At 36.1% G+C, this 20,354-nt stretch overlaps 1 protein-coding gene, 1 long non-coding RNA gene and 1 other non-coding gene across 5 annotated transcripts in view; 2 read left to right on the top strand and 1 right to left on the bottom strand.

Annotated features, from left to right (window-relative positions):
- LOC126747289 (hemicentin-2) overlaps window positions 1–19,897 on the bottom strand; it is a 242,879-nt gene extending 222,982 nt beyond the window's left edge. For all 3 annotated transcript variants that reach the window (XM_050455825.1, XM_050455826.1, XM_050455827.1), the window contains exons 1-2: window positions 19,657–19,897; window positions 9,731–9,881 (exon numbers count right to left, since the gene is read on the bottom strand). In XM_050455825.1, the coding sequence (XP_050311782.1) occupies window positions 9,731–9,857 (127 nt within the window). In that variant the 5' untranslated portion in view covers window positions 9,858–9,881; window positions 19,657–19,897. The remainder of the gene's footprint in view (window positions 1–9,730; window positions 9,882–19,656) is intronic.
- The window catches only part of LOC126747319 (uncharacterized), a 72,434-nt gene that overhangs the window by 31,988 nt on the left and 20,092 nt on the right, over window positions 1–20,354 (top strand). The window lies entirely within an intron of this gene.
- Window positions 4,511–4,583, top strand: Trnar-ccu (transfer RNA arginine (anticodon CCU)). The gene has a single exon. It is a non-coding gene; the product is annotated as a tRNA-Arg (tRNA).

Here is a 20,354-nt window from a genome sequence, read left to right as displayed (position 1 = left end):
AAAAAAACTTAGTTTTTATAAAATATTTCAAAAAATATTTAACGCATTCATAAGGAGGTTTCACACAAATTTGAGGTTTTTCTGGTAGAATATTTTCATATATCAACATTTTTTGTAGCTCAAATATTTTTTAAGCTAGAGGCGGTTTTGGGAAGCAACATCTATAGAGTAAAAGCATATGTGCAATTAGTATAGCTTCTCTGACATTTTCGGGTATAACTCAAAAACCACTTGAGATATTTTCATAATTCTTTTTCAGAATTTATAAGAGATCCCTGAAGATGAATTTGACATACGAAACGTCGCGGTAGGTCAGCAATTGAATGAGAAAAGCTAAGCAAAACTTGCTCAAAAATTACCAAAAAAAAAAAAATTAGTTTTTATAAAATATTTTAAAAATTATTTAACGCACTCAAATGGGGGTTTTACTCAAATTTGAGGCTTTTTTGGTGGAATATTTTCATATATTAACGTTTTTTGTAGCTCAAATATTTTTTAAGTTAGAGGCGGTTTTGTGAAGCAACATCTATAGGTTATAAGCATATGTGCAATTAGTATAGCTTCTCTGACATTTTCGGGTATAACTCAAAAACCACTTGAGATATTTTCATAATCCTTTTTTAGAATTTATACGAGATCTCTGAAGATGTATTTGACATACGAAACGTCGCGGTAGGTCAGCAATTGACTGAGAAAATTTAAGCAGAACTTGCTCAAAAATTTCCAAAAAAAAAACTTAGTTTTTATAAAATATTTCAAAAATTATTTAACGCATTCATAAGGAGGTTTCACACAAATTTGAGGTTTTTCTGGTAGAATATTTTCATATATCAACATTTTTTGTAGCTCAAATATTTTTTAAGCTAGAGGCGGTTTTGGGAAGCAACATCTATAGAGTAAAAGCATGTGCAATTAGTATAGCTTCTCTGACATTTTCGGGTATAACTCAAAAACCACTTGAGATATTTTCATAGCTCTTTTACGCCATTTAAAGCAGATCCTTAAAGATGGATTTGACATACGAAACGTCGTGGTAGGTCAGCAATTGAATGAGAAAAGCTAAGCAGAACTTTCTCAAAAATTTCCAAAAAAAAAAAACAGTTTTTATCAAATATTTCAAAAATTATTCAACGCACTCAAATGGGGATCTCACTCAAATTTGAGGCTTTTTTGGTAGAATATTTTCGTATATTAACGTTTTTTGTAGCTCAAATATTTTTTAAGTTAGAGGCGGTTTTGTGAAGCAACATTTATAGATTAAAAGCATATGTGCAATTAGTATAGCTTCTCTGACATTTTCGGGTATAACTCAAAAACCACTTGAGATATTTTCATAATTCTTTTTGAGAATTTATAAGAGATCCCTGAAGATGTATTTGACATACAAAGCGTCGCAGTAGGTCAGCAATTGACTGGGAAAAAGCTAAGCAGAACTTGCTCAAAAATTTCCAAGAAAAAAAATAAGTTTTTATAAAATATTTCAAAAAAAATTCAACGCACTCAGATGGGGGTTTCACTCAAATTTGAGGCTTTTTTGAAAGAATTTTTTCATATATTAACGTTTTTTGTAGCTCAAATATTTTTTAAATTAGAGGCGGTTTTGTGAGCCAACGTTTTAGGTTAAAAGCATATGTGCACTTAATATAGCTTCTCTGACATTTTCGGGTATAACTCAAAAACCAATTGAGATATTTTCATAATCCTTTTTTAGAATTTATAAGAGATCTCTGAAGATGTATTTGACATACGAAACGTCGCGGTAGGTCAGCAATTGACTGAGAAAATTTAAGCAGAACTTGCTCAAAAATTTCCAAAAAAAAAACTTAGTTTTTATAAAATATTTCAAAAATTATTTGATGCATTCATAAGGAGGTTTCACACAAATTTGAGGTTTTTCTGGTAGAATATTTTCATATATCAACATTTTTTGTAGCTCAAATATTTTTTAAGCTAGAGGCGGTTTTGGGAAGCAACATCTATAGAGTAAAAGCATATGTGCAATTAGCAGAGCTTCTCTGACATTTCCGGGTATAACTCAAAAACCACTTGAGATATTTTCATAATTCTTTTACGCCATTTAAAGCAGATCCTTAAAGATGGATTTGACATACGAAACGTCGTGGTAGGTCAGCAATTGAAGGAGAAAAGCTAAGCAGAACTTTCTCAAAAATTTCCAAAAAAAAAAAACAGTTTTTATCAAATATTTCAAAAATTATTCAACGCACTCAAATGGGGATCTCACTCAAATTTGAGGCTTTTTTGGTAGAATATTTTCATATATTAACGTTTTTTGTAGCTTAAATAGTTTTTGAGTTAGAGGCGGTTTTGTGAAGCAACATCTATAGAGTAAAAGCATATGTGCAATTAGCAGAGCTTCTCTGACATTTCCGGGTATAACTCAAAAACCACTTGAGATATTTTCATAATTCTTTTACGCCATTTAAAGCAGATCCTTAAAGATGGATTTGACATACGAAACGTCGTGGTAGGTCAGCAATTGAATGAGAAAAGCTAAGCAGAACTTTCTCAAAAATTTCCAAAAAAAAAAACAGTTTTTATCAAATATTTCAAAAATTATTCAACGCACTCAAATGGGGATCTCACTCAAATTTGAGGCTTTTTTGGTAGAATATTTTCATATATTAACGTTTTTTGTAGCTTAAATAGTTTTTGAGTTAGAGGCGGTTTTGTGAAGCAACATCTATAGAGTAAAAGCATATGTGCAATTAGTATAGCTTCTCTGACATTTTCGGGTATAACTCAAAAACCATTTGAGATATTTTCATAATTCTTTTTCAGAATTTATAAGAGATCCCTGAAGATGGATTTGACATACGAAACATCGCGGTAGGTCAGCAATTGACTGGGAAAAAGCTAAGCAGAACTTGCTCAAAAATTTCCAAAAAAAAAATCGTTTTTATAAAATATTTCAAAAATTATTTAACGCACTCAGATGGGGGTTTTACTCAAATTTGAGGCTTTTTTGGAAGAATATTTTCATATATTAACGTTTTTTGTAGCTCAAATAATTTTTAAGTTAGAGGCGGTTTTGTGAAGCAACATCTATAGAGTAAAAGCATATGTGCAATTAGCAGAGCTTCTCTGACATTTTCGGGTATAACTCAAAAACCACTTGAGATATTTTCATAATTCTTTTTCAGAATTTATAAGAGATCCCTGAAGATGGATTTGACATACGAAATATCGCGGTAGGTCAGCAATTGACTGGAAAAAAGCTAAGCAGAACTTGCTCAAAAATTTCCAAAAAAAAAAAATTAGTTTTTATAAAATATTTCAAAAATTATTTAACGCACTCAGATGGGGGTTTCACTCGAATTTGAGGCTTTTTTGGAAGAATATTTTCATATATGAACGTTTTTCGTAGCTGAAATATTTTTTGAGTTAGTAGCTCAAAAAATCTAAGAAAGAATGCTCTAGCGGCTTTTCTGGCCAGTTTTCAATTTATTTTAGGGGCAATAAGTCGAAATTTCAAACAGATTTTTTGATTTGCATAAAGCCTTTGACAATGTCAAGGCGAATTTTTTAATTTTTGCAAATCCTTTGATGATTCCTGTAAAGCTTTCGACATTGTCCAAGCGATTACTTGTACACCTTCTGAACCCATGAGCTTCTTACTAAATATGACCTGACCCTGAAATTTAATTTTTCCCGAAATATCCCTGCACTATTCCCCTATATGTCCCAAGATACCCCAAAAGGCGAACCGCAGTTACGGTTAGACTCCCTTAAAGTTTAACGCGGCGGTGAATTTGCGGTTCCTCCGAGTGACAAACCCTTAAACCACCCCCTCCCCAGTCGAAGGGGCGCCCTCATTTAATAATGGACTTTCGGTTAATACTCCGGATTTAAAATTCCGACACAATAACACACATGCGACCGTGCGTCCCCCCCATAAAACATCTGGAAATTCCCTGGAAAATACTAAATTTATAATCGGGTCAATTATGCCGCTATGAGGTCCGTGATGGATAAACTCGTTTTTAACCCCCCTCGATTTTTTTTTTAATTATTACGACTGTATTCTCCCGGTTTATTTACTGGCGCCCCCTTCTCCTAATTAAAACCCTTTATACCCTAAAACGTCTTAATGTAGCACTTAGGGAGGAGCGCTTCAATGGAGCTCCCTTTAAACTTGCGGGATTTCGAGCTTCTACAGGACTGCCTGAAAGCTAATATCGTTAGCCACGGTATATTGTGGCGGTTTATTGTTTTTGAGCGAACGTGGGTGGATTCTCAGCTCGGATGTTATTAAGGGTAAGACGAGGGGAGGGGGGTTTTCCAGTTTTTCACCTCCTGTTAAAAGTCCTTTTCAGGCCTCACTAAAACTGTGTTTACGGTTTTGTTTTTCACCTTAGTTCAATTTTATAAGAGCACCCTGTGTATTAAATATCGACCATGAAAACCAGGACACCCTGTATATTATTTAATATTTAATGTAAGTTTGAATCACAAGCAGATTCTAATGGTGCAATGTGGAAATAAAACACGAGCCCCTGTGGCCTAATGGATAAGGCATCTGCCTCCTAAGCAGGGGATTGTGGGTTCGAGTCCCACCAGGGGTACAGACTTTTTTATTTTAGTTTTATTTAGTAATTAAGAGAAACCATTTTTTGATTCTTTTATTACAGCGGTTTTTCAAACAATAGTTGGTGGTTTTGTATAATAAAATTTGAACATTTCTTGTTTTTTTCTTTATTTATACAGGGTTTGATAATTTTATTAAAAAAAAGCAAATTGGAAAATGGTTGTAAAAATTTGACATTTTTCTTAAAAAAGAATTTCCCTAAGAAAAATTAAAATTATTTAAAAGTTACAGGGGCGGCACCAGGAGGGTTACGATTTAAATTTTTTAGGCAAATTTTAATGAAAAACGGGCTTTTGTGACGTTACTGAGCCACGCCAAAAAAAACCCTAATTCACCTCAGTTTCTGCAAAAAAAAAAAACACTTTTTTCTCTTCAAATCCAGTGGCGTCCATAATTTTTTCTTTTCCCCTCTCCAAAAAAACACAGACACAATCTACCAAGGACCTTTTTGATCGAACCTAAGGGCTCATCCCGTTCCTCCCTCCCCTTCCCCTTTCGTCTTACACCCCCGGGGTAGTTACCCCCGTCCCCGGCAATCGAACATTCTGCTTTATTTTAATTCCTCTCAAAATACTTCCGGAATAATTTAAACGGCCATTTTATTACTTCTTGCAACAGTAGTAGTTCTCAACTAATTATGCGATTCGACTTCAAAGTGAGGGACAATCGGTGGGGGGGGGGGGGGGGGCGGGAGGGGGTTGGGGAGGGCTCCGAGGCTTCCCTTTATTACATTCTTTGTCACTTTACAATGCGCCCTTTGGCAAGGGAGGGGGTGCGGGGAGGGGTGTCTTTTAAATTGATTTCGTTTCGGATGGACATCGTTTACTGGAAAACTTCGAGTCCTGGGGCAAAAATTCCTGGAATGAATATTGTTGCGCTTGAAATTGTCTATCAGTTTGTATACTGCAAGTTCTTTCGTAAAATTGTTGGAAATTGAGATATTTGTGAAAAACTGGGCCGTCCAATGACGACCAGTATGTCATCATGCAATTTTCAGGATATCTGGAAAACTATAGGTCCTACAGCAAAAATGCCTGGAATAAATCTTGTTGAACTTGAAATTGTCTATCAGTTTGCATATTACAAGTTTTTTCATAAAATTATTAGAAATTGAGATATTTGCGAAAAACTGAGCCGTCCAATGACGACCAGTATGTCATCATGCAATTTTCAAGATATCTGGAAAACTATAAGTCTTACAGCGAAAATTCTTAGAATAAATCTTGTTGAACTTGAAATTGTCTATCACTTTGTACACTACAAGTTTTCTTATAAAATTATTAGCAATCGAGATATTTGCGAAAAACTGAGCCGTCCAATGGTGACCAGTTTATCATTATGCAATTTTCAAGATATCTGGAAAACTATAGGTCCTACAGCAAAAATGCCTAAAGTAAATCTTGCTGTGCTTGAAATTGTCTATCACTTTGGATATTACAAGTTTTTTCATAAAACCAATAGAAATTGAAATATTTCCGAAAAACTGAGCCGTCCAATGGTGACCAGGTTGTCATCATGCAATTTCTAAGATATCTGGAAAACTATAGGTCCTACAGCAAAAATGCCTGGAATAAATCTTGTTGTACTTGAAATTGTCTATCAGTTTGTATATTACAAGTTTTTTCATAAAACGAATAGAATTTGAGATATTTGCGAAAAACTGAGCAGACCAATGGTGACCAGCTTGTCATTATGCAATATTCAAGATTTCTGGAAAACTATAGGTCCTACAGCAAAAATGCCTAAAGTAAATCTTGTTGTGCTTGAAATTGTCTATCACTTTGTATACTACAAGGTTTTTCATAAAATTAATAGAAACTGAGATTTTTGCAAAAAACTAAGCCGTCCAATGACGACCAGGTTGTCATCATGCAATTTTCAAGATATCTGGAAAACTATAGGTCCTACAGCAAAAATGCCTAAAGTAAATCTTGCTGTGCTTGAAATTGTCTATCACTTTGGATATTACAAGTTTTTTCATAAAACCAATAGAAATTGAAATATTTCCGAAAAACTGAGCCGTCCAATGGTGACCAGGTTGTCATCATGCAATTTCTAAGATATCTGGAAAACTATAGGTCCTACAGCAAAAATGCCTGGAATAAATCTTGTTGTTCTTGAAATTGTCTATTAGTTTGCATATTACAAGTTTTTTCATAAAACGAATAGAATTTGAGATATTTGCGAAAAACTGAGCAGACCAATGGTGACCAGCTTGTCATTATGCAATATTCAAGATTTCTGGAAAACTATAGGTCCTACAGCAAAAATGCCTAAAGTAAATCTTGTTGTGCTTGAAATTGTCTATCACTTTGTATACTACAAGGTTTTTCATAAAATTAATAGAAACTGAGATTTTTGCAAAAAACTAAGCCGTCCAATGACGACCAGTATGTCATCATGCAATTTTCAATATTTCTGGAAAACAATAGGTCCTACGGCAAAAATGCCTAAAATAAATCTTGTAGCACACTAAATTGCCTATCACTTTGTACACTATAAGTTTAACCATAAAATCAATATAAGTTGAGATTTTTGACAAAAACCGACCCATTCGACCCTCATGATGAACATTTCCTAATTTTTACGAAAAAAAATCTCAATTCTTCCATAGAAATCAATGCCGAATAGTCAGAGCCAGGGCAAAAAAACCTGAGAAAACCAATTTATCGCGAAACGAATTTAAATGTCTTACTCCGGATAAGTTTGCGCTCCTGAGGGACGTTTTGGGCCCGGAATTTATTTAACTCCGGACCGAAGAAACCCCCCTCTTGATCTTATATTCCGGTTTAAAGTTTGCGCTCGCAACTAAATTTTAAATTTTACCCCTTGGTCGGGCGGTGTTTCGTCGCGCCGGTTCCATTGTGACCGTAACTTTCCAGACCGGTCCTGATTCCCGGCTGAACCCTTTGGGGGGTTTTATTCTATTTGATCGGAAATTGAGAAGAAAACTGAAGGGGTTTTATTCAGTCCCGGATGAAACCGAAGGCTATATACATTTATTTGGGTTATCTCTGATTCATCTTTATGCGACTTAAGAGACTTAGTCGAGATTATATTTTTTTCAACTGCTGCATCTTCTTCAACTTCAGTAATTTGCTCTGATTAATCCTAAGGAAATTCCACATGTGAGTGAGTTTTGTTCCCCGTTTTGTCAAGTTTTCCCCCTTCAAAACTAAGTGGAGGGTATGGAATACGAGTCATCGAGGACGACCCAGCTTGTCATGACGCAATTCTTAAAATATCTAGAAAGCTGCAAGTGCTAGAGCAAAAACGCTTGAAATAAATCTTATAGCACATAAAATTGTCTATAAGTTTGTATATTACAAATTTTTCCATAAAACTGATAGGAACTGAGATTTTTGGCAATGACTGAGCCGTCCAGTACGAACCAACTTGTCGTTACGGAATTTTGAAGATATATGGAAAACTACAAGTGCTACAGCAAAAATGCCTGGAATAAATCTTTTGAATATAAAATTATGTACAAGTTTGTATACTACAAGTTTTTTCATAAGACTGATAGGAACTGAGATTTTTGGCAAAGACCGAGCCGTCTAGTACGAACCAACTTGTCGGTACGGAATTTTGAAGATATATAGAAAACTACAAGTGCTACAGCAAAAATGCCTGGAATAAATCTTTTGAATATAAAATTATGTACAAGTTTGTATACTACAATTTTTTTCATAAAATTGATAGAAACTGAGATTTTTACCGAAAACTGAACCATCAGTTAAGAATCAGTTTGTCGTTACGGAATTTTTAAAATATCTAAAAAATTACAAGTGCTACAGCAAAAATGCCTAGAATAAATCTTTTAGAATATAAAATTGTGTACAAGTTTGTATACTACAAGTTTTTTCATAAAACTGATAGGAGCTAAGATTTTTGGCAAATACTGAGCCGTCCAGTGCGAACCAACTTGTCGTTACGGAATTTTCACGATATATGGAAAATTACAAGTGCTACAGCAAAAATGCCTAGAATAAATCTTTTGAATATAAAATTGTGTATAAGTTTGTATACTATAAGTTTTTTCAGAAAATTGATAGGAACTGAGATTTTTGGAAAAGACTGAGCCGTTTAGTATGAATCAACTTGTCGTTACGGAATTTTGAAGATATATGGAAAACTACAAGTGCTACAGCAAAAATGCCTAGAATAAATCTTTTGAATATAAAATTGTGTACAAGTTTGTATACTACAAGTTTTTTCATAAAACTGATAGGAACTGAGATTTTTAGCAAAGACTGAGCCGTTTAGTACGAATCAACTTGTCGTTACGGAATTTTGAAGATATATGGAAAACTACAAGTGCTACAGCAAAAATGCCTAGAATAAATCTTGTAGAATATAAAAATGTGTACAGGTTTGTATACTACAAGTTTCTTCACAAAATTGATAGGAACTGAGATTTTTGGCAAAGACTGAGCCGCCCAGTAAGAACCAACTTGTCGTTACGGAATTTTCACGATATATGGAAAACTACAAGTGCTACAGCAAAGATGCTTGAAATAAATCTTATAGAACATAAAATTGTCTATAAGTTTGTATTCTATATTTTTTTTTATAAAATTAATAGAAACTGAGATTTTCGCCAAAAATTGAGCCATCAGCTGGTAACTAGGGTGTCATAATGCAATTTTCCAAATATCTGCAAAACTGCAAGTATTACAGCAAAAATGCATTGAATAAATCATGTAAGGCCTAACATGATCTACAACTTTCTACATAAAAACTTTTTCCTTAAGTTAACAGCAACTGAGACTTTTGAGCCAAAAAAAACAGTAAAACTTCTACAAACCCACTTGACAAACTCAGAATTCGCGGAAACAACTAAAATCGCGAAACTTATCACCCCAAAGGGCTGCAAAACTCCAGACAAACTTAAATCAACCCTTCAAAGATAACACCCCGACCCTTTCTCGGCTCCTAATCAATTTTTCAAAGCGTCGATACAACTTTGACGTCGGATTACAGGAAAACTCCTCGCTACAAAGTATCTCGTTACAATCATCCGTAAAGTGCAGTTTTAAACTCGTTTTTAAGGGCGCATTTATATGTTTTCTACCCTGTGCAAATCAATTGGGGTGACGGTGAATGTTTTTTTCTCTCACTTACCCACAGCGGAGGCCACCAAGACGAAAATAAGGGTGAGTTTTATCCATCGAATTGCGGCGTTTATCCTAGATTTCATGTCGTCCAGAATACCATGTCTGGTCCTTAGTACTGCAGTTGACACACACATCCACTTTTTTATGCGTTTTTTGACCTGAAAAACAAACGGGAATGAAAAACCACCCTTAAGGAAAAATTGAACCCCCACCGAGTAAAACAAACAATGGCCGTTTTTTTATCGTAAGTCTTTCAATTAGGGCCGCTTTTGTGCCCTTTCAAGAATAATTAATAACTCACTGATGTCACTCGCGCTATTCTTCTTATTTCGTGGAGGGTGAGGGGTATAATGGGGGAGAGAAGAGCAATTAATCCTCCCCGAGTGTTTAGTTTTTAAGCGATTTAATACTAATCATAAACATATTCAAAAACAAGTCGACCGTTATAATTACCCTCCCGCTCCCCTCCTAAACTTAATCACGACCCGACTGGTCAATAATCCATATTAACCGGTGAGGGTGGTGGGGAGGAGTATAGCAACAGTTCATGGAAAATATTACGTAATTTGTTTTTGACGCCAGGCCGACACTTTTCCATTATTTTCAAATAGGTGCTTAATATGAATGCATAAAATCACCCTATAGGGGTGCGGGCAGTAAAATTTTAAGGGAACCCCTTTGTAAATACCCTGGAGCAATATTTTTATGGCTCAGAAGGGTTGGCGCTAGCGTCCTGGATCTTAGGGGTTGGTTGTATGCTCTGAGGAAAGTCGGTATCAGGGTTTTTGCGAAAAATCGAGCCGATTTGTTAGGAGGATATTTTGAAAATATCTGGAAAACTGTAGGTCCTAGAGCAAAAATGCCTGGAATAAATCTTGTAGGTTATCTGCGTACCTTTAATTTCTCTTTCTATAATTTTTTTGAAAAAGTCAATAGAAATTGAGATTTTTGGCAAAAATGGACCCAACACTTAGCAGCCAGCTTGCCCTTAAGCAATTTTCAAAATATCTCGCAAAATGACAAGTGCTAGAGCAAATATGCTAGGAATAGATCTTGTAGGTTTTGAATATACCTTTAATTTTTCTCTCTACAATTTTTTTAAAAAAGCTGATAGAAATCGAGATTTTTGGCAAAAATGGACCCAACACTTAGCAGCCAGCTTGCCCTTAAGCAATTTTCAAAATATCTCGAAAATGACAAGTGCTAGAGCAAATATGCTAGGAATAGATCTTGTAGGTTCTGAATGTACCTTTAATTTTTCTTCCTACAATTTTTTTGAAAAAGCTGATAGAAATCGAGATTTTTGGAAAAAATGGAGTCAACGATCACCAGCCAGCTTGCCCTTAAGCAATTTTCAAAATATCTGGAAAGTGACAAGTGCTACAGCAAAAACGCTTGGAATAGAACTTATAGGTTATGAATGTACCTTTAATTTTTCTTACTATAATTTTTTTGAAAAAGTTAATAGAAATCGAGATTTTTGAAAAAAATGGAGCCAACGATCAGCAGCCAGCTTGCTCTTAAGCAATTTTCAAAATATCTGGAAAACGACAAGTGCTACAGCAAAAATGCTTGGAATAGATCTTGTAGGCTATGAATGTACCTTTAATTTTTCTTACTATAATTTTTTTGAAAAAGTTAATAAAAATCGAGATTTTTGGCAAAAATGGACCCAACACTTAGCAGCCAGCTTGCTCCTAAGCAATTTTCAAAATATCTCGAAAATGACAAGTGCTACAGCAAAAATGCTTGGAATAGACCTGGTAGGTTATGAATGTACCTTTAATTTTTCTCTCTACAATTTTTTTGAAAAAGTTTATAGAAATCGAGTTTTTTGGCAAAAATGGACCCACTACTTAGCAGCCAGCTTGCCCTTAAGCAATTTTCAAAATATCTCGAAAATGACAAGTGCTACAGCAAAAATGCTTAGAATAAATCTTGTAGGTTATGAGTGTACCTTTAATTTTTCTTCCTACAATTTTTTTGAAAAAGCTAATAAAAATCGAGATTTTTGGAAAAAATGGACCCAACGATCACCAGCCAGCTTGCCCTTAAGCAATTTTCAAATATGTGGAAAATCTGAAGAACTAATTGGGCCACTGGCATGAAATAAACAGCATAATGATCGGAAAAGCATGCGCCAAAAATTTCATACAGGGTCCAAACTTCTTCCATCTCTTTCTTTCTGAATAACCAGCTTTTTGAGGAGTGGGGTCCAAGACAAATGGCTGATCTTCAAGATTTCCATTCTCAATAAACTGCAGCATCTGTAATAGGTATTACAACGTCTCAACTTCTTGGAAGAAATTATCTAAGATAATATTAAGTTAGAGCTCCCCTTGGTGTCCTGTTATTCCAGTTTCCCTCTGGATCTTCGTACATCCAGGTACCAAATGATGACAATCCCTGGACACCCAAGGGTTGCTTAATTAAAAATTTACCTCAAACATATGAACTGAAAATCGATGAAAGGAGGGGCAGGGGCATTATTTAACATTCGAGGGGGGTAAAGAAAGGTTTCCGCCGCACTTAGGCAACCCTTTGAGGAACAAAACTCCACTTCCGATCGATAAGGACACTTTCATAACTCATTGACAAGAAAGCGGGCCAGGAGTGTTCCCTTTTCCTCCCCCTCACCACCCCTCGCCTTTTAATTTAATGCCGGGGAGACGTCGACTGGTCGGGATTATAATGTTTGACAGGGCTCGCATGTCAAACCGTGAGGAGGGGGTGGGGGCGACAGGTTTTCCATAACGATAATAAATTTTAGGGGACGTTTTCCTCTTTATTTGCATCCCTTCAATGCGGTGGGTAAAGGGGAAAGGGATGGGGGTGTAAATGTTTGTTTTGGGACTATTAAGGCGAACAATAAATGCTTTCGTATGCGAGAGGGATGATTGGGCGATTAAATCTGTGTTGAAAGGGGTTGGTGTTTTTGTGTGTCAAAGGGTTTTTTTCACACCGCTTTAGTTCCTGGATATCTTGGATAGTGTTAAAGTTACGTGAAAGTTGTATAAAGGTTTTATATAGGAAATTTAATTCTCTTTCATTTTTATGTAAGGCAAATTATTGTATGAGTAAAGGGAGCTGAGTTATAGGGCAAAATTCGCTTGTTGCACCCCTGAACATTAATTATTTTATGCCAACTGATTCTTGGATATCTTGGATTGTGTTGAAGTTACATAAAAGTTGTATAAAGGTTTTATATAGAAAATTTAATTCTTTTTTAATTTCATATAAGACAAATTATTGTAGGAGTAACGGGAGATGAGTTATGGGGCAAATTTGCCTTGTTGCACCCCTGGACATAAATTATTTTATGCCAACTTAAGTCCTCGATATCTTGGATAGTGTTGAAGTTACATGAAAGTTGTATAGAGATTTTATAAAGGAAATTGAATTCTCTTTCATTTTCATGTAAGGCAAATTATTGTATGAGTAAAGGGAGCTGAGTTATAGGGCAAAATTCGCTTGCCGCACCCCTGGACATAAATTATTTTATGCCAACTTATTTCTTCAATATCTTGGATTGTGTTGAACTTACATAAAAGTTGTATCAAGGTTTTATATAGGAAATTTAATTCTTTTTTAATTTTATATAAGACAAATTTTTGTAGGAGTAAAAAGAGCCGAGTTATGAGGCAAATTTGCCTTGTTGCACCCCTCGATATCTTGGATAATGTTAGAGTTACATAAAAGTTGTATCAAGGTTTTATATAGGAAATTTAATTTTTTTTTATTTTCATATAAGACAAATTATTGTAGGAGTAACGGGAGCTGAATTATGGGGCAAATTTGCCTTGTTGTACCCCTGGACATAAATTATTTTATGCCAACTTAATTCCTCAATATCTTGGATTGTGTTGAAGTTACATAAACATTGTATTAGGGTTTTATATAGGAAATTTAATTCTTTTTTAATTTCATAAAAGACAAATTATTGTAGGAGTAAAGGGAGCTGAGTTATGGGGCAAATTTGTCTTGTTGTACCCCTGGACATAAATTATTTTATGCCAACTTAATTCCTCAATATCTTGGAGTGTGGTAAAGTTACATAAAAGTTGTATAAAGGTTTTATATAGAGAATTTAATTATTTTTTAATTTCATATAAGAAAGATTATTGTAGGAGTAAAGGGAGCTGCGTTATAGGGCAAAATTCGCTTGCTGCGCCCCTGGACATAAATTATTTTATGCCAACTTAATTCCTCAATATCTTGGATTGTGTTGAAGTTACATAAAAGTTGTATGAAGGTTTTATATAGAAAATTTAATTCTTTTTTAATTTTATATAAGAAAGATTATTGTAGGAGTAAAGGGAACTGAGTTATGGGGCAAATTTACCTTGTTGCGCCCCTGGACGAAATTTCTTTTATGCCAACTTAATTCCTCGATATCTTCGATTGTGTTGAAGCTGCATGAATGTTGTATAAGGGTTTTATACGCAAAATTTAGTTTATTTTAACTTAGTGCTAAAAAAAGTACATTTTTCATTTGTTTTAGCACCTAGGCGATAATAAAAAATTAAAACAGATAAAAGTGGTCTTCGCCATTGGCCGTAAAGTGTCAACGTAGGAGCAAAATGGCAACATTTTACGAACGGGAAAACCGTCTAGCGGGGCATTACCCCATAAAAGTTCAAATTTCCACGATCCCCGTTTAATAAAAGGAGACGTAAAAATGCCGTTATAGGGACGCTCGTATGCTCTATTTACGTATTTCGTGTTATTTGGGGGAGGGAGAGTAACGAAAAATAACGTCGGTACAACAGTTTTTTTCCGGAAAAAAAGGCTGCATATAAATCAAACAAAAAAAAAAAGTCGCACGTCGTGTCCGCTCCTGGTTAAGCGAAAAAGGATCGTTACGCTCGTCAATCGGGGAAAATCCATCATCAAAAATTGGATTCGGGAAAATAATCGCGGTTTTCGGTACGCGCTCGCCCCCGTCCCCCAGGAATTGTGTCACCGGAAATTTCACTGTTAGGGCGCAATTACCGCCCCCGCGGCTCGAATGGAAGGGGGCTTAATTACTTTTTTGCACCCCCCGCTGTGTTACCTTTAAATGGGTCGTTTTCTCTTTAAAAGTGGGTCATCCTGTACACGGACATTTCTCAGAACCTACTTCTACAAACTGGACCTAATAGCTAGAGGTCAATAAATTAATATTTCCGAGGAAATCGGCCTGAAGAAAAACTTGTACCCCAAAAAAACAGTTAATGTTCCCAAAGAAAATCCGTGGAAGCAAATTAAAAGAGCGACGGAAAATCACGAGCGTATTTTCCCGTCATGTTTTCCACAAAAGGGCCGCCTCCCTCCTTCTCCCCCCTCAACCCTGTCTGAAATATTAATTATGAGAGCGGCATGCAGCCGCGCGGCATCCTGACCGAATTGTATAAATCTGGTCGGATTCATTTTCCGAACCCTGGAAACTGGGGAATAAAAGGGAATTTTTCACCGCCGCGTTAAGATAAATGGGGGGAAAACGTCCCGAAATGCCCCGCCGGCAACTATACATTAAAAATATCGCGTCTACTTCTTCTTCTTCTTCTTCTACTTCTACTTTGCCTCGTAAACTTTTCTTAATTATCTGTGTTTAGTAGCATTTTCGTTTTCTGATTTTCTATACGACCGTTTTTGATATTACGCTCGCGAATTACGGATTTATGACTTAAGGAAGTGATTTAGTGTTTATTTGCTTCGCCCCTGTATTGGACATCAACCATTTTTTTTGGGATAAAGGCTTGAACTCATTTGATCCCTGTTCAAAATTTATAGGGCATTCCTTCTAAAGTGATATGCTATTTATTTCATGCCAGTAGCTTAATTAGTTCTTGAGATCTTGGACTTTGAAGGGAGTGCTCACTTTGAAGCTCAAACATCGTTTTTGGGCGCCAGGGTACAAAAATTTCAATATTTTCCAAAAAAAGGCTTGGACTCATTTGAGCCCTTTGTAATATTTTTACCGCAACCTTTCCCAACTATTGTGCTGTTTAATTTATGCCAGTAACCCAATTATTTCTTGAGATGTTGGACTTTGAAGTGAGTGCTCACTTTGAAGCTCAAACATCCTTTTTGGGCACCACTGCACAAAGATCTCAATAATTTCCAAAAAAAGCTTGAATTTCTCTGAACCCTAAATACAATTCTTAGAACATGCTTTCCCAATCATTATGCTGTTTATTTCATGATGATAGCTCAATTACTTCTTAAGATTTTGGACTTTAAAGTGAGTGCTCACCTTGAAGACCAAACATCCTTTTTGGTCACCATGACACAAAAACCTCAATATCTTGCACAAAAAGGCTTGAACTAATTTGAACTTTAAATACAATTTTTAGAACATACTTTTCCAAGCATTATGCTGTTTGTTTCATGATAATAGCTCAATTACTTCTTAAGATTTTGGACTTTAAAGTGAGTGCTCACCTTAAAGATCAAACATCGGTTTTGGACACCACTGCACAAAAAACTCGATATTTTTCCAAAAAAGGCTTGAACTTATTTGAGCCTTAAATAATGTTTATACCACAAGCTTTTCCAAGTATAATGCTGTCGGTTTTATGCCAGTACCTCAATTAGTTTCTGAAATTTTGGACTTTGAAGTGAGTGCTGACTTTGGAGATCAAACATCCTCTTTGGGCACCACTACATAAAAGCCTCGATATTTTCCAAAAAAAGGCATGGACTCATTTGAGCCCTTTGTAATATTTTTACCGCAACCTTTCCCAAATATTGTGCTGTTTAATTTATGCCAGTAGCCCAATTAGTTCTTGAGATCTTGGACTTTGAAGTGAGTGCTCACTTTAAAGCTCAAACATCCTCTTTAGGCACCAGGGTACAAAAACCTCAATATTTTCCAAAAAAAGGCTTGAATTGATTTGAACCCTATACAGAATTTTTAGAGTATGCTTTGCCAAATATAACGTCCCTTACTCCACCCCAATATGCCCTCTACTTCTTCAGATTTTGCATGGTAAACTGGGTGGTCACCTTTGAAAGTTAAAAAAAATTGACATACAGGGCGTCCCAAATTTAGTGTCACCTTTGGGGTGGTGAAATTCCCATTTTTCATCTTTCCAGGCCGGAAATCACCCCATTACCGGCAATAAATAAAATAAACAAATTTCGGAGCTAGTGAGCCGCGAATTTCAAATATAAGCCCAAAATTTAATTATTGCGCCATATATATACGGTGTATTAATTAGAGGGGCCCGAGATATATATAGATATAGAGCCACACACGTATTCGGGAGGGGGGAGGAGGGAGGCTCGTTTTTTGTTTTCTCCCATATAAACCCTCCATTAGTAAATTACGCGAGGCGACATTTCACCTGATGGAACGTTTCATATTTTATTCGCCATATTTTGTCGCCGATGCTTTTAGGGAACGAAAATTCATAATTGAACGTTGAGGATGCCCGATGGAGTGGGGGGGTGAGAGGGGGTCGAAACGTCGCTTTTGTCCGTCAATTTGGACCTTAATGGGATTTAAATTGTCGGTATGTGGGCGCCTAATTGGGCGGTCATTGCCCCATTTACTTCATTATCATGTGAAAACTGTGTTTTTTCGAAAAACAGACGTTTCTATTGGGTTTCAAGACTCTTCAGGACACATTAGTCCTTACCCCTCTCTCGCTTTAAGTGTATGTATCACTTTTTACACGTCATTTAGGCACCCCATCATGAAACAAAAATCCCTTTTTTAAGTGGGGTGATGCCCTTACACCATCCGCGTCCATATCAACTACCCATTTCGCGAAATACGTTTGTATTGAGTAACAATAAAAGGGTGGGTGGAAGAGGAATAGAGAGAGAGAGAGAGAGACGGAGATAGAGGGTGGCAAACCGAATACATAGGGGTGTATGGTTTACGCTGTTTACAGTTTACATTGCATTGATTGATGTTTGCACAATTGGATTATTGTTACGGCGGTAACGAGAGAAGGAGAAAAAAAAACCGCGCGTTTGTGTACGGATATGTTTGTCTCCCTTGATTGTGGAAATGCGAGAGGGTGTTTTGGCCCTATAGGGCTCGAATAAATAACGCGAGCAATCGGTTTTAAAAGGAATTTTCAAAATCGCTTGGCTAGTTTTCGAGTTATTTCAGTTTGAAGTGTCTTGGGAGCATTCGCCATTTTGACAGGAAACGGACTAGCAAGTCAAAAAAATGTGGCCCTAGGGATCAACTGAATAACGAGAGCGATTAATGTACAAATTTTCTTTTAAATCGCTTTGGTAGTTATTCAAGGTTAAAATTTGTCAAGAGCATTCACCATTTTAGCAGGAAACTGACTGGAAAATCAAAAAATTACTGAATTTTCAGTTTTAAGGCTGGAATGAATATTGCAAGCAATCGGTGCAAAAAAGAGTTTTTAAAATCGTTTTGGCAGTTTTTAAGTTATTTACATTTCAAGCATTTTGGGAGCATCCACCAATTTGGCAGGAAACTAACTGGAAAATCAACGAAATTGCGGGACTTTCGGCCCTAGGGCTCAAATAAATAACGCGGGTAATCTGTGTACAATTTCTTTTAAATCCCTTCGGCAGTTTTCGAGTCATTTAACGTTAAAATTGTTCAAGGGCATTCACCATTTTGGCAGGAAACTGACTGGAAAATCAAAAAATTACGGAATTTTCAGTCTTAAGGCTGGAATGAATATCGATAAATAACGCGAGTAATCTGTGTACATTTTTTTTAAAATCCCTTCGGCAGTTTTCGAGTCATTTAACGTTAAAATTGTTCAAGCGCGTTCACCATTTTGGCAGGAAACTAACTGGAAAATCCAAAAATTACGGAATTTTTAGTCTTAACGCTGGAATGAATATCGCAAGCAATCGGTGTATAAAAGAATTTTTAAAATCGCTTTGGCAGTTTTTAAGTTATTTACATTTCAAGCATTTTGGGAGCATTCACCAATTTGGCAGGAAACTAACTGGGAAATCAACAAAATTGCGGGACTTTCGGCCCTAGGGCTCAAATAAATAACGCGGGTAATCTGTGTACAATTTCTTTTAAATCCCTTCGGCAGTTTTCGAGTTATTTAAGTTTAAAATTTTTCAGGCGCCTTCACCATTTTAGCAGGAAACTGACTGGAAAATCAAAAAATTACTGAATTTTCAGTTTTAAGGCTGGAATGAATATTGCAAGCAATCGGTGCAAAAAAGAGTTTTTAAAATCGCTTTGGCAGTTTTTAAGTTATTTACATTTTAAGCTTTTTGGGAGCATTCACCAATTTGGCAAGAACCTAACTGGAAAATCAACAAAATTGCGGGACTTTCGGCCCTAGGGCTCAACTGAATAACGCGAGTAATCTGTGTACAATTTTTTTTAAATCCCTTCGGCAGTTTTCGAGTTATTTAAGTTTAAAATTTTTCGGGTGCCTTCACCATTTTGGCAGGAAAAATATTAGAAAGGGAAAAAATGACGTTATGCTTCCAAGATTATTAAATTATTTATGATATAAGCGTTTTCATGTATAAAGGGTAGTTTTTGATTGCTTTAGAGTGAAAACAAGGCAATTGAGTCTTAAGGTCCCAGGGTAGTTTGAGCCGCCATATGTCACTTTCTGTATGTTTTAGGTCAGACTTTGTAGGGCAAAAGATTCTCTACAAAAAATGTCGAGTAGCTCCGAGTTTCGGAGTTATCCAGGGTTAAGTCCTATTAAATACCAACGTGCTTACGGTAGTGCCTCTCTTTGAACTGTGATAGCTCACTTAATATTCACCTGAGCTTCAAATACCTTATATATATTTTAAAGAGAATGAAATTCTCTACAAAAAAGGTAAAATGACTTTTTTTTGAGAAAGGAGCACTTTCGGAAATATCCAGGGCTTAAGTGGCATGACCACCACTCCGTCCCATTAACCTCGGAAAACATTAACACGATTTGCAGATGACACCAATATCATATTTTTTCCTACAATAAAAATACTCACATCACCACGAAAAACCACGTTGCTTTCTCCTCACACCAAAAAAAAAAAAAAAAAGACTCACTACTCACTCTCCTCACCGGTTCGCGTGTGTACACAGAAAACATAAACAAAAACCGCGAGAGGCACGAGTCTGAGGGTGGGCACGCGCGTTCGTTTTTGCAAATACCGAAACGTCGTGTGGGTGATGATGAGGGGGCGACGGCGTCCCGACGTCGAGGGATGCTCAGGGCGGACTGTCGGTTCTGTGAAAGCCGCCTCCAGGAGTCCCGGTTTTAACTTCGCATCGGGATCGCGTGGAAGCGAGAGAAAAGCCACGTTGCCGGATCGGGATAATATTCTTTAGGAACGGGGATATATTTATACTCTTCTTAGTGTTTTTTGTTGCGTTAAAATCGGCTGAAAAATAAGGGACTTATGGGGGTTTTATTGGATCTTGGTTTGGTGTCCCGTGGGTTAATTTCCTTGTGTCCAGGGGATTTTTAGGGGGATTTCTCTCATTTAAATTGCCTTGGATAAAAAAATGTTTGCTTTAAGCAGTGTGGTGCGTTGGATGAAAAATAACAAAATTATGAGGAGTTTAAGGGACCGATATTAATATGAGTACATTTATGCAGTGTCCAGGCGATAAAAACCGCCATAACTCTCACGTTTCTTGAGCGATTTCGCTCATTTTGGGCTCTCCTGAAAGGGGGTTCCTC

Source organism: Anthonomus grandis, chromosome 19 (assembly GCF_022605725.1).
Source record: "Anthonomus grandis grandis chromosome 19, icAntGran1.3, whole genome shotgun sequence".
Classification (NCBI taxonomy): Eukaryota; Metazoa; Arthropoda; class Insecta; order Coleoptera; family Curculionidae; genus Anthonomus; species Anthonomus grandis.
The sequence above is the reverse complement of the archived record's forward strand: the minus strand, read 5'-3'. Positions and strand labels throughout refer to the sequence as shown.